Raw genomic sequence first — 13,902 nt, 5'->3', positions numbered from 1 at the left:
AAGTGCACAAGAGAGCTGTCACATCAAGGACCTCTGCGCTGCAAAAAGGACTCCTGATTCACAGCACTGCATCCCTCAAGCTTACAGTTACGCCATGAGACATCCAAAGACTGAAGGCTGGCTGTGCAATGCCTGTGTTTATAGCTGCCCCTTGATTCCTAATTTGTACATCCACGTGCCAATCTGAGCATACAAATACTGGATTTGTGTAATAAACCCTGCCTACAAGGAAAATAAGGCCAAAAGAGGCCTCTGTAGGTTGACTTTAAAGGAACAAATGGACTATATACCTTTAAATGTTTAAGCTACTAGACTCTCACCTGACAGCTTGTCCATCGTATCTCTGGTGCATAAAGACAAGTGATTTAAATTAAGCTACCCTGGTGGTTAGGTCCCTGAGTTTGCAAATTGGATCTCCTAGGGCTTTTTCCTATTTCATTTTCCCTTCACTGAAAAGCAAGGCAACAACACGTACCCACTTCACACAGGCTTTGGGCTGATGAAATAGATAGTGTTCATAAAGGAAACAAGATGCAAAAATTGCAGGCTAAGTAGTAAGTCCTTTATTATTAATAATAATCACCTCACTATTGTGTCTAAGATAATCATGCAGGTATCAGGGTATAATACCTCAGTGGTTATGGTAACGATATAAAGTTATTATTCCTTCCACTTTGTAATTATTTCATTTCACCATTGAACAAAGGATACGTAAAACTAGGAAGATAATACACAATGCTAAGCAGCAGGGTCACCAGTAGCAATGGAATACTCAGCTAGGTACTGATGTGACCTTCATTGCAGCAATATGCCTACACCTTGCAATCATTCGTGCATCCTGTACTCTCTCCATCACAAGGTTGATAAGTGGTCTTATTTTTATTTCAGTGACAGGCAACTGAGGCAGAGAGGAGGTTAAGGGGTCTGCATCTCTACTAAGTTGTTTCCAAAGAGTACAATGATTTCACAATTTAGATCCCTCACAAGAGAGTAGCCAAAATTCAAAATTAGCAATCAAAAAAGATGAGAGGATGGGAAGATAAAAACAGTCTAGAACAGAATCAACACTGGACAGATGACTGCAGACTATAAATGCTGTCATGGTGTAAACTGAGTACAGGAATTACTCAGTCACAGAAGATGGTGTTAGGAAAAGCAACAATCTGCAGCAAAAGAAATGGTAGTTTAGGTTAAGTATCAGGATGAGAGTCAGCTGTAAAAAGCATATGGGAAGTGGAATCATCTCCCTAGGGAAGCAATAGAAACAGCTTCTCTGGATGTTTAAAGAACAGGTTACGCATGCTGCTTAAGATGGCTGCTATCGTATTCATCTGCTTTTTTGATGCTAGCGAAAGCCCACATGCACAATAAAAGCCTGGAGGCAAGGAGAAGTCACCATCACATTTGCTCCTGCAAAGCACGATGAGTGGTATAAACTGGCAGTAGAGAAGTGTCCATTTTCTCTCCAGAGCACAGAAGAGCACTTAATCAGGCAGGCCTGTCTCACGAGAAGGACGTGAACTGCTAACATAGAGAAGAGACAGAAAACAGGCGCAAAACTGGACGTCAGCAGTCCTGTACCAAACACACGCATCTCAGTGCTGGCACTACATGTAAAGTAGGAAGGATCAAGTCAATATGAATGGGATGATTCCAGGTGAATCTTACACATACTGAAGCTGTCTAAACAAGGGCCTTGGCACTCCCAAGTACCATGGTGCTGACTGAGCTGGATGCAGTGAGAGAAGATCCAGAAAGTCTGAAGAAAAGGGCATAGGACACCCTGTCCTCTCCTTGTGAGCAATTTATTGCAGTGCAGAGCTGACATCTGCCCTAGGAAACGTTTCCTCATGGTAAATTTGCAGCACTGGGGGCACTAATATTCCATTTCCCTCCCCATTTTGGGGTGCAGAACATCCCTACCTTAACACAAAACTCCTCCTTGCCATGGATCCACAGACCTAACCTGACACCAAACACGTGAGTCTGCTACTCTGTCTCATTAAGAAAAGGAAACAAGGTTGATCAGGGAAAGGAGGAGACACTGCAACCTCTCTCTCCAGACCTTCTCTTCCCACTTCTCTCTGCTGATAAGGGAGGCCTGGCTGGCAGTCCCGCTGCTGGCAGAGACCTAACAAGGCTGTGCTCCACCAGAATACAGCAGGAAGCACAAGACTTGTCTCAGACACCACGATAACTCTTAGCACCTAGTAATCTTGCTGTGAACTGATACACAGAATAAGAATATTCCCCAGTACTGGTGTTTCTCATTGCTAGCAGATGGGGTAGGCCTTTCTTCAATCAGTCAACTTACAAAGCAGCCTCAAAGCACTAAAAGGAACAGGGCACTCCCTGCTTACACACTGAAGAAGCAGGGAGCTGTACAATGTCTATTCCCATCATCTCAATTGCACGCCCTAGAGAGGAAGGAAAAAAAAGACAGAGAAAAGCTGATACCCATTGCTAAAAGAGATTCATGATGCTGGTACACAGCACATTTACCCATGCTTGCCAGGACCACTTCTCCTATTTCTCTGTCTTATCTATAAGAAACAAATCTCTTGGGTTGAACAGTCAAAGATTGATTCATAATTGCTGCAGATAAGAGGGAATCTTCAAGAATTGTAAAGGTCCAACAAGCAAAAAGCAAACATTTCTTGCTTTGGGTGGAAACTAATCTTTTCACAAGATCCCCCTGAACATGAAGTCCAAGCGTACTTTTTCTGGAAAGATGATAATCTGACAGCATCTTTAAATCAAAGAGGGTTTCTCATTGATAATACGCTCTGTAGAAGCTTGGTCACACTAAGCTTTTTCTATACCGAGATAATTCTGAGCATGTAAAAGATGATCATTTCATGTAGCTTACACTTGACACAGTAGGACTCTGGAGGTGAAATGACTTAGCACTTCAAGGATCAGGTTCAGATTTAGTGAAGCATGGGATACAAGTTGGCTCTGCACAGGATTAAGCTTCAAAGAAGAATGCCTTGGAGATAAAAGGCCTTACATAGCAAACTCCTACCCTTGTATACATTTTGATCTTCTTAACTTCCAGTGTTGCACATACAAACAATATGGAAAGTGGAATACTTGAGATTTTAGAGACTACAACACAGTGAAAGCCTGGATGGTACTGGAAGCATTGATAAGAAAGCAAAGCTGCTTTGGTACTGTGCATATGCTAACAGCAGGTGAGAACCTGGGGTCTGATATGAAAATCAAATGATTTTGAGAAGCGATTAATTCCACTGAGTTTAACTAAATCTGTGTAAGAAAACCTGAGACAAAGAGCAGCTCCGCCTGATGAAATAGAGCTCTAAGTATCAGATCAATAGAACAAATGCCCACTGGCTCATCACAGCTGAGGGAAGATGCTGTTTGCTAACCTATCTGCAGAACTAGGATTTGTGTGCAAAATATTTTCTCTTCCCCTTCACATAGTTTCTTCATTTTTCAGATAGTGTCCTACTTGCTCACATTTAAATTATTTTCCCCTCATTCATGATATACTTGAGTCAGTTCAGCTCTGAGTGTAATGAGAACCTTCAGGTCCCAAGACTCTTCTAATTATGATGTTCTCATCATTAAAAGCACGGTTACAGAGTAGACGTTGACTTCAGCCAAGTCTTTTGAGAGTGGAGTTGTTAAAAGTGGTACAAGTCTCTTTGAGTTGAAAAAAGCAATTTACAACATAGACTCGTTATTATTCTTAATCATCATCTTTGCACTCTCTCAATAATTCTCACTGGCTTTTGACAGGCAGTGCTTCATGCACAGCATTGTTTTTCAGCTGTGTGCCTGTTCATCCCATTTTTCAGCTGGACTGAGGCACTCACAGGTGAGATGACTCTCCCAGACATGCATTGGGACAGGCATTTTGTCAGAATTAAGAATCGGGTCCCTTCTGCCTCTCAGCAGTCGTATGCACAAACATTACTGCTCCACTTCCCTAAGAAAAGGGAAGACAAGAATCATGCAAATGTAGGCATGTAGGATACCTCTTGGGGCTCGTAGGATGCCTTGTATGGCAACACAAGGAGCTGAGAAAGAAGCCCTTATGGAAAAGAGAAAAAGAGTTGCAAAAGCCAGAAATGTAGAAAGAGTTACTAAATTTCCTCTCCATGTACGAGGGGAATTTACCTTTTTAATGAGACATGTCTTGTGCACTGTACCTACTTTGCTGATAGTGTGCTTTTGGGAGTTCTTGCCTAAGCCTTTCTTTTCAAAACAAATGCTTCACTGCTTTTCTTTTGCAAATAATGTGATACCATTAGTTCAGTGCTATTAGAGAAGTGGGTAGTAACAAAGTGCAGCAGCAACACATAAAGAAGAGGGGGAAGAAGAAACAAATATTTGTAAAAAGCAGAAAAGGGAAAAATAATTTTCTGGAAAGGAAAGAAGTGGCTTGGAAGCAAATTTTAAAATGCATTGTGAGGAAAAGCTTTTGTGACAAGAAAAAATAATGATGTGACTACCCAGTTTTTAGGAAGAAATAAACAGTAAAACTGCTGTCATATATGAATAGCACATACATACTCCCACAGTGAGGGAATGTGATTGAGGTTGCCAAGACAAAGACAGGAAAATAACGAAGTTTTAGAATTAAGGATGCCTGAGAAGGCTTCATTTGGCTTGTCTCTGTGTATGTATGACCAGACAGTCTTTCAATTACATAAATCACATAATAGGTGTCCCACAGGGCCACCCTTGCTTAGTGCAAAGGATGGATGGATGATTCCCACTTAATGAAAACCTAACTCTGCCTTTCGTTTTCTCCTTAGCAAGCGATCCTGTACCTCATTTACTGCTACCTACCCAAGCCCTGCTCTGAAAACTAACGCACTAATATTTTCTATGGGCTTTTCTAGATTGCTCATCATTCCAGCCTTAGCTTCTTTCACAACTATCTAAGTGTCTCTGTTAAAAATAGTGTTATGAGGAGCAGGTTGACTTGGCTCTTTTAGACACCAGGAATTCACCTCAAAACATAACTGATAATTTTACACGCCCTCTCAACGAAGCCTGGCTTTTCAGTATGAAGGAGCATCAAGTTGTACGCCATATCTTTAGAAGTACAGAGATCCACACCTAGGTGCATTAACGATCAGATCTACCTGTCAGAACAATTGTTTTCCTTAAAATTTTTGTTTTGCTCATTAGTTGCCTACAGCATAACTTTTCTCATCTATCTTGAATGTGTCTTTGTTTAGTAGCGCAGTTCTAGAGATGACAGAGGATATGAGAATGTCTCAGGGTGATATGGCAGGTACTTCGTGACTTCCACCAGGGACTGGTTTTGTCTGGATGCCTTCCTCTTTAAAACAGGAAATGTTAGGCAAAGTAAAGCCAATGCCTGCTGGCTGGTCACACATCCTGCAGGAAGTGACTACCAACTTTTGCCCCAGGCCCCTACAGCCTGTCCTTAGACTCATGCCGTGGAAGCCCACTAGGGCACCTCTCCAGTATCACCTCTGTTGTGGAACCACAGAGCTAATCCTGGAAACAGTATCTGAAACTCCTGTAAGAACTGTCAGGCTCGAGCAGACTCTTAGTGCAATTCTCTGCAGGAATCTCTCCCCAGGCATTATCCTACTGTTGTCCTGAAGGCATCATTATACTGCTGAAACCAAAGAAGCTGTATGTGGGAGGAAAATACAGACACAACGTTCATCAGAACTGCATATGTCAGTAAAAGGTAAATAATTGCAGGAACAAATAACTGCAAGATAAGTCCTTAATTATTTAGGGTTAAACAGTAGCAAGTACTACAGATGTGAAGTAATACTTTGCTAACCACTCATCCTAGAAACACTTACATAGTAAGATACAATTCGGCACAAGATCATGATACTTAGAAATACTAAAAGAACAGGAAATAGTATTAAACAGCCCAAACAAAAAAAAAATCCCACCAAGGCAAAAAAACAAAAACAAAAAAAACAAACCCAAACAACAACAAAAAAAACAATCACCAAAACAAACTATCTTTCTTTTTAAGCTAATAGTAGTTATATTTCAAACCTCTCTGAGATGCTCCTGCTAGTTTATGCTAACAATTCCTTACTTTTCCACCTTAACTGTCCCATGGTATGAAAACTCTGCACTAGGAGCAGAAGAAATTGACTAACTGGCAGCAGTGATGAGAAGGTGAAACTGATCAAGTAGCGACGCAAAGTGCTTTCAAAATCACAGATCAAACTAGCTCAAAGAAAAAAAAAAAACAGTTAAAAAATTATTCAGTTTCTTTCTTTCCTGCATATATTGCCTTCCATTTAGCATGAGCAGCTTAAAACATTCTTGTGAGGTATAGTGGTGGTGGTGTTTTTTTTTTCTTTAATTAATAGTACTCTTGTTTAAAGAGGAAATGGATACACAACATAAAAAATGAAATTAGTCTTGCATTTGTGAAATCATGTGCCACATTCTCGGCTAGCGCAAAATAACACTACTTGCCTTGTTTAGGAGATATGATTCTAAACTATAATAACGAAGGAACTGATCTAAAGAGCTTTCCTTTTATAAATACCAAAACATATTCAGATTCACCTCAATTTAGACATAAATGTACCACACCAAAACTGGATTGAAGTCTCATATTTCAAAATTGTTTTCAACCTTTTTTTTCTATAATTCATCTACCTGATATCCTTTTTTTTTTTTTTTCTTCTGGTCAAAATAACATAAAATGTATGGACTCGATGAATTTTGCACAGTTTTGCTCTAGTCTTCAAGGTCTACCTACAAGGTTCTGATGTGCACTTTATTAAATCATAAAGTGCTTGCTTACTACACTAATAGGTAATAGTTTAAATCTATAGGGAATGTCTATCCATATTCTCCAGGTTCACAACTGTGGGCATAAAACCAACCAAGCTACATGTCTGGGACAGAAAGACACATTAACTTTCATGCTCATACAGGCTGGGTGTAGGTTTTGGGGCAATATCCCAGGTTTTTAACTCTTCATCTTTGAGTGCTATTCTGAAAATTGTCTTGGAGAGTAATGCGAGAGCACTTGTCTGTTTCTCTAGGGCCTCTGCTCAAAACAGTTGTAGCTGACTGCTTTGAGTGATAACACTCTCTTAAAATTACAAAGTGAGTACAGCTGAACACAGTTATGTCAGTTAGGGAAGGAGCTCCAGTGGGACTTGTACGCATAAGCTGCTTAGGATGCCTTCTGAAAATCCCACGCTTTAATTGTGTTTCATCTCCATGCAAAAAGCAGAAAGATCAGCCATGTACTTTTTACACAGGAAGAATGAATAATTGCTATCAGTAGCTGTATCTAGGTAATAAAAATCTATATTCATAGTATGAAAACAATCTTCAACCACAATATTCATGTTTTTCTGTGTGAGTTGTTTTACGTCATGATTCCTTTCTTAATTGCGGATATCTTCATTGTGTTCTCTTTTTTTACTAAATTTCAAGTTGAAACTACTGTTAAGGTCAGATGTGTGAAAATCACAAGTCACTGTTTCACAGACATCTTTCCCTTTTGACTTTCAGATCAAATCCTCCCAGCTGACACCTCCCAGGCGACACTCTTTCAGCCTAGTCCCATGCTCACACTCATGCTCCTGCTTTCTGTCTGAAGTATGTCTGCAACAATACGGCCTCCTGTGTACTCTGAAGTCTACCTGGAGAAATTTACTAGCTTGTCCTTTCTCATTCCTGGAAATACAACAGAAACTCAGTATCCTTAAACCAATCTAATGCTCATAAAACAGAAAATTCCACTGAAGTGAGGCTGACTCTTAGAATAGATGTGTATAAATAGTCAGGAACCTCCACAATGACATTTTCACATGCAGAGTTTCTGTCTGCAGCCGCACTTCAACCACCATGTTTCAGTAGTCACACATTTGCTAACACCTTAGAAAAGTTCATCTGTAATCCTGTCACTTCTAACCAGTCCAATTATCTCTGCTCATTCAACAATGAAAAATGCAGCCTCCTATAAATGGTCTGGACATAAAAGTTGAACATCCTCATAGATAAAAATCACAGCAAGTTAAGATCTTACTCAAGAGATCTACACAAACCAGTAAGTGGGCAGAACACAGCCCCTTGGTGTAGCACATAGAGATTAGAAACACTTCCAATCCTGATCATCAGGGCTATCAACATGTCTGCTAACACGCAGTTATGTGACAGTTATTTCTTTAAAATCTATCAAAAAAACTATATCAAGCAGGCAAAGAAAGCCCAATCTCTACCACACCTTTAGGAATAAGAACTTTACAGTTCAGAAATAACTGAATCAAAAATGCAATTAGGAGGATCTTGAAAGATCAGCAAGCATGAGCTCTACCAGCATAGGGCATTTAATGGATGAAGAAATTGGTATGAACTGCAAAGTAGGCTTCCAAAAGCACAAACTTATTTTTCTGATCTTTGGAATTTCACAGCCACTTTGGGGCCTAGAGTGACAGAACAATCTGCCAGCAAAGTCTGGATACACCCAAGGAGACATTCAAAGGGAAATGTGATAGCATCAGCAGAGAAGCTCAGTTACACAAAAGGAGAGGTGTGGCTGAACCACAGCTTTTCTGATTCACATCAAGGCTTTTCCAAAGCTCAGAGCTGTGCTGTCTGAAGAGAATGGTGCGGCCCCGGAGCCACCAGAAACACACAGTTATTTTCACAGCTTGCTTCACTTTAGCAGTAGCGAGAATGGAACCAACGGGAGGGAAAAGAAGACAAGGTGGGCTCACCAGAGTGGGTCCTGAGGTGTCCTGTGAGGGCATCCCTCCGTCGGCAGGCGTAGCTGCAGAAGGGACATTTGAACGGTTTCTCCCCAGAGTGCAACTTGATGTGCCTCAGCAGGTTCCCCTTCTGGGTAAAAGAAGCTCCACATTGGTTGCAGTGGAAGGGGCGTTCACCTAAAAGGGAAAATGGAAGGAAAAGAGCTGTCAAGGAACACCAGAAGGTGCCCATTGTCCCACGCTTTGTAACACTCATCTCACACAGGTCTGCTCCCACTGCCACCATCACACCATTTCTTCTGTACTATGGATAAAGCTGCCAGCAGCAATATGGGGCTCTTCCCCTTACACAGCATCAACTTGAGGTGATCACTGCAGCCTGATTTTCATGAAGCTCCCAGTCTCAGAGGTTTTGTCTTCAGTAAATGATGAGCTTTGGTCAAAATTTAGATTCACAACTGGGGTTCTGTGGTATTTATCTCTATGGTTTTGCATGCATTTTTAGTACTGGTCCAATCCATATGAATATTTAAAATGAACATAACGATTTGTCTTGGACAGATATTAAAGTCTTTGCTTTAAACCAAATCTTTTGCTTACACTACAGCTTAATTAAAGTCCCCTTTTAAAGTTGGCTTTCCATTGCTGGAGTTGCATAAAGACAATTAATGCAAGTGATGATCAGGCCCACAACCTTTGTGAAGTAGCAAAGGCTAAGAAAGTCTCATGACATTAAATTGAGAAATAGGCAAATTTGTGTAAAACTGATGGAAAAGATTTGTTTGAAGCAAAAAAATAATTAATTTTAACAGAAACTCTATTCTTTACTCAATCCGCCCCACAAATATTCACACACACACACAAATTATGTTGATGTTATCATTTATATTTGCCCTTGACAGTGGCGACTGGATCAATAAACTCTTAGTTTTTATTTTTTAAATCTAAAGAGGAAAAGAAATCTGGGAAGTTGATAAAGGTTTTGTGAAGTATTATTAAGATTATAATCTAGAGCAACATTTGTTGAGGACACTCGGTTCTGTCCCAGCATTTCTGGGCACACAGTCAGCTATAAGCACCTACTTGCATCCCACTGGGCAGACTGTGAGTCAATAAGGCACAAACATATACTCAACACTTGCCATTTGTCCAGGCACTTTACTGCATCTAGGCTTTAAACGACGAAGTGATTTCACTAACCAGCGATCCCCAGTTCTACAAGGTCTTGAACATCAGATTTCAGATGTAAGCACGCTCATTCATTTTTGCAGCATATCCCTTATCACAGAGCCTCAGTCAGATCCTGATGGGACTCTGAGTTTGAACTCATCGGCCCGAAACACAGTTCTTGTGAAAAATAAACATGCTCTGTGATCTTTCACATCTCTCCAACTCCTGTTTTCAATTGCTTTAAACTGGTTACTCCCTGGCTATACAAAAATAATGCTATGTTTTTATCATAGTAGTTCACATGTCTGGTATAAACACCAACATCTGTCTTCTGATTCAAATGAAAAGAGGGAGGAAGAGAGCCCTCACAGGTATCCTCCAGCAGTTCTAGCTTTGGTGGTTTAAATCACTGCCCATGTCATGGTCCTGTAAGGAGGGCAGCAGAAGGTATGTGTGCCACATATGTACCACATCTCAGCAACCTCATTTTGTGTGTCAAAGATACACCTAAAAACACTGCAGACGCACTGAAGAAAATACTAAGGTTGCTACCATCTTGCCAAAAACATTGTGGACTAATAATAAATAAAAAACAGGCCATAAAGCTCTTCTTCCAGTACACTGAATGCAAGCTCATTGGAATTGACAGAGTTTGTGGCTTCTCCATTAAACTCCCACAATACATTTAAAGGATCTGATTAGCCATTATCTTTTATATCATTTGAAAATGTCCGTAACAGAGATATGTAAAGAGAATGAAGTCAACAAATCGTATATCTACATACATATTTTCTGGTTTGCTTTTGGTGCCTGAGAAAACAGGCAAAACTCCTTCCTCTGACACATTTCTCAGTATTCAGGAATAATAACTTCAGTTTCGGGATGACAACATTAAAGAAAGCAGCAAGATTCTCACCAAGTCTCAAGTTTTTTCTTTTACTCCTGCCGTATTTTAAGCTATGCAGTTCATGTGTTTTACCCAACTTTTCTTTGATATTCTTGGAGGCCACATATGAGCAGGTATTATTCCTCAATAAACAGGCAGCTGAATATATGTTCAAAGTCTTCAGTCAGGAATTCAAGTAATCACTGTACTACAGCTCAGTGGCAAAGATGACATGAGAACATCCCTCACAAAGTCACCAATAGCCTGTTCCTTTCTTGCCACATAGAGAATCTGTTACAAGAGCACATTTTACTTCCAATAGACTACTTTAAACCAGAAGGAATTCATTTTTCCTACTAGTTTTAATTCCGAGTAAATAACTACTTTGATCTGTTTCTTATAGTTTTGTCCAATCATGTATTTCCTGCTTCTTGATTAAGCTGCAGGCTTCTGGGATGACAATTTTCATCACTCATGCTATTGAGTAGCAGCTTTTAAATCTAGTACAGTTAATCTGAGCCACAAATATCCAATAGAAGGGTACCCCAAAAAAGTAAAAACTGAATAGTAAGAAGATTTTGCTGGTTTTCCATGAACTCTGTTGTCTGATGCCTACTTGAGATAGTAGCAAACCAACCTTTATCACTTCAGCGCCTTGAGAAGACTGCTTTCCCCACTGTTTCTCCTGCTAGTAGGTTTAAGTAGCACTCCAGTATTATTATTCTTCTCTAACAACAAAGCAACATCCCTGACATTCTTATTCACTCCCCTTACACTACTGTGAAAAGTAGAAGTTTTTTGTTCGTAACTGAAATTAAACATACTTCTAACGAAACATCCACTAATAATAACTATGCCGTATTCTAAGATTCAGCTAATAGTAATTGAAGCACATACTTCGTAAAGAATTACCACACCAGATCTACGTAGATCTACAATTCTAGCATCAGACAGTAGAAATCTGGTCTCTCCACCATGCTAGTTTGCATAGCCAGAGCACCTGGGAAGCAGCGTTGCTCCCATTCTGCAGTCCCATGAGCCCACAGGTACAGCACAATACATGAGATAACCTGTCTGACACTGGCTTGGGCAGCTCTACTGCACACTTTAAAAGCTCTTCACTCATGAAAAGCCTTTACCTAAATACATTTCCTCTCTACATGGCAGTTCCTGTGTTTAAAATATTCTTCTGTCTTTTGGGGCAAGTGTAGCGCAGATATACTAGAAACTAGAGATCTATTAAATAGATTGCATGCATGACTACGGGAGACTATGGACAATTGTAAGTATAGTATGTATTTCACCACTTACAGCTATGCATTTGCCTTTTGATTCTGTTAACTTGTGCTGATTTATTAAAATAGGAACTCATAAGAAGAACATGTACTGAAATGTGTGACTACATGAGCTTTTTGCTTTTTAACATTGGAAGAACTATGTGACTGCGAAATACATTCAGTCTACTGCTAAATATTAAATCTTTTTTCTCTTTTAAAGTCAAAGCAGGCAAAAAAGCCTTCAAACCTTAGTGATTAAAAAAAAGACTAAGTGGAGGGAGGGAGAAAACAGCTAACCAAACAAAAAAGATGTTTCTTTTCAGCTCCAGATTAAAGACCTTAAGTTAGAGCCCTGTTCTGCAGCGCAGAGAATTTAATTATCTAAAGCTACTTCAGGAGTGGACAGGGCAAGGTGAGCCAGAGCTGCCAAGTATTACCTTTCCTAAAGGCTTAAGAAGAGCAGCTTGTGCCAGGGAACAGCACTGATAATTAAGAAGAAAAAACACAACCCCCCCCCCCCAATAAAACAAACAAAAAAAAACCCAAAGCCCAAGGTTTTTCTTTTTTTTTTTAAATCATTTTATGCTTATATAAATATTAACAAGTGTAATTTCAAATATTTACCTCTAAATTACAGTAAAATACTGCAGAAACAACATAGTTCATTGCTTAAAATGCATCCATTATAGCTAGTTATTCCCCAAGAAAAATAATGAAATATTACTTCTCTTTAGCTACACTAGTATCTAAAGTAAACAAATTAACTTGCTGTTGTGTAAACAAATACTGAGATAAAAAGCCATGTGGACCAAAAGAGTTGGGTTTATTAGCACGACACGGTCCTTTTACAAATATCTTTAATATGTGGCACCTCACTGGAGACTTCTGAGCAAAAGCTTATGAGCGCTTTCTAGCTGATACAGCCTGAAATCAGCAAAATGAGCTGATTAACTGCTATTAACAGCTGCCATATTTTACCACGTATATGTCAACTGTTATTTCAAAAAGCAAACCAACTCCCATTTTCTACTTAATCGGACGCTTCCCTGTACAATCACTCTCCTTTACCGCCTCAGCACGGAAGTGCTGCGCAGGAGTTTCACTATGAGTTGGCCTTCTCTGAATTCTGTACCCCTGCAAAATACATCAGTGACATTTTCTGCATCAAAACAGAAACGTAAGCAAGGATGGAGTGTGGCTAAAGCTGTTCTAACACTTTTAATGAGACTGTCACAAGTAGTTGTCAAAATATACATGAATAAACAAGTACCTCTCATAAGATAGAGAAATTAAACTTCTTCCACTTGGAATCAATTGCTTTCTGCTGTGTTTTCTACAGTTTAAAACCTTTAAATGTAAAATTTGGGAAAGTGGACTGCCAGTACCCTGGATCACGTGTTGTTTTTAATACCCCGTGCCTACAGACCTCCCAACCAAGCACACTTCCATTTTCATAACCCTCTTCTGAAAGCTTCTGTTCCTTTTAAACCAAATGGAGCAGCTCACAAACTAATACATGTTCTTGGTAAAAGCAAGGCCTGCTTACTTTCAGAGCAACATTCAAGTCCCTTCCTATGAGTGCTTTAATTACTTTTTTCTTTAAAAAACACTGGTTTTAAAGCCTCTTCAGAATGCCAGGGAAAGCCAGGAAAGAATCTTTATAAACATAAGAACCAGGTCCAATGGGACCACATTTAGCATCTGTTCTGGTTAAATATATAACAAAGATCTCAGCCATTCCTGTTTGGCACGTATTTTTGATACACAAAGGATAACTTTGGTATTTCTAAAACAGGATTATTATTATTTTAACTACTTACTGTGAAATTACTAGGCTCACGCTGCCAATGAGAAAGTA

General features: G+C 39.6%; 1 protein-coding gene across 22 annotated transcripts in view; it reads right to left on the bottom strand.

The window, feature by feature from the left end:
* The window catches only part of IKZF2 (IKAROS family zinc finger 2), a 114,012-nt gene that overhangs the window by 36,008 nt on the left and 64,102 nt on the right, over positions 1–13,902 (bottom strand). For all 22 annotated transcript variants that reach the window (XM_021400791.1, XM_021400796.1, XM_021400788.1 and 19 more), the window contains one exon: positions 8,721–8,888. In XM_021400791.1, coding sequence (XP_021256466.1) covers positions 8,721–8,888 — 168 coding nt within the window. The remainder of the gene's footprint in view (positions 1–8,720; positions 8,889–13,902) is intronic.

Source organism: Numida meleagris, chromosome 5 (assembly GCF_002078875.1).
Source record: "Numida meleagris isolate 19003 breed g44 Domestic line chromosome 5, NumMel1.0, whole genome shotgun sequence".
Classification (NCBI taxonomy): Eukaryota; Metazoa; Chordata; class Aves; order Galliformes; family Numididae; genus Numida; species Numida meleagris.
This window is presented reverse-complemented; position numbering and strand designations above follow the sequence as displayed.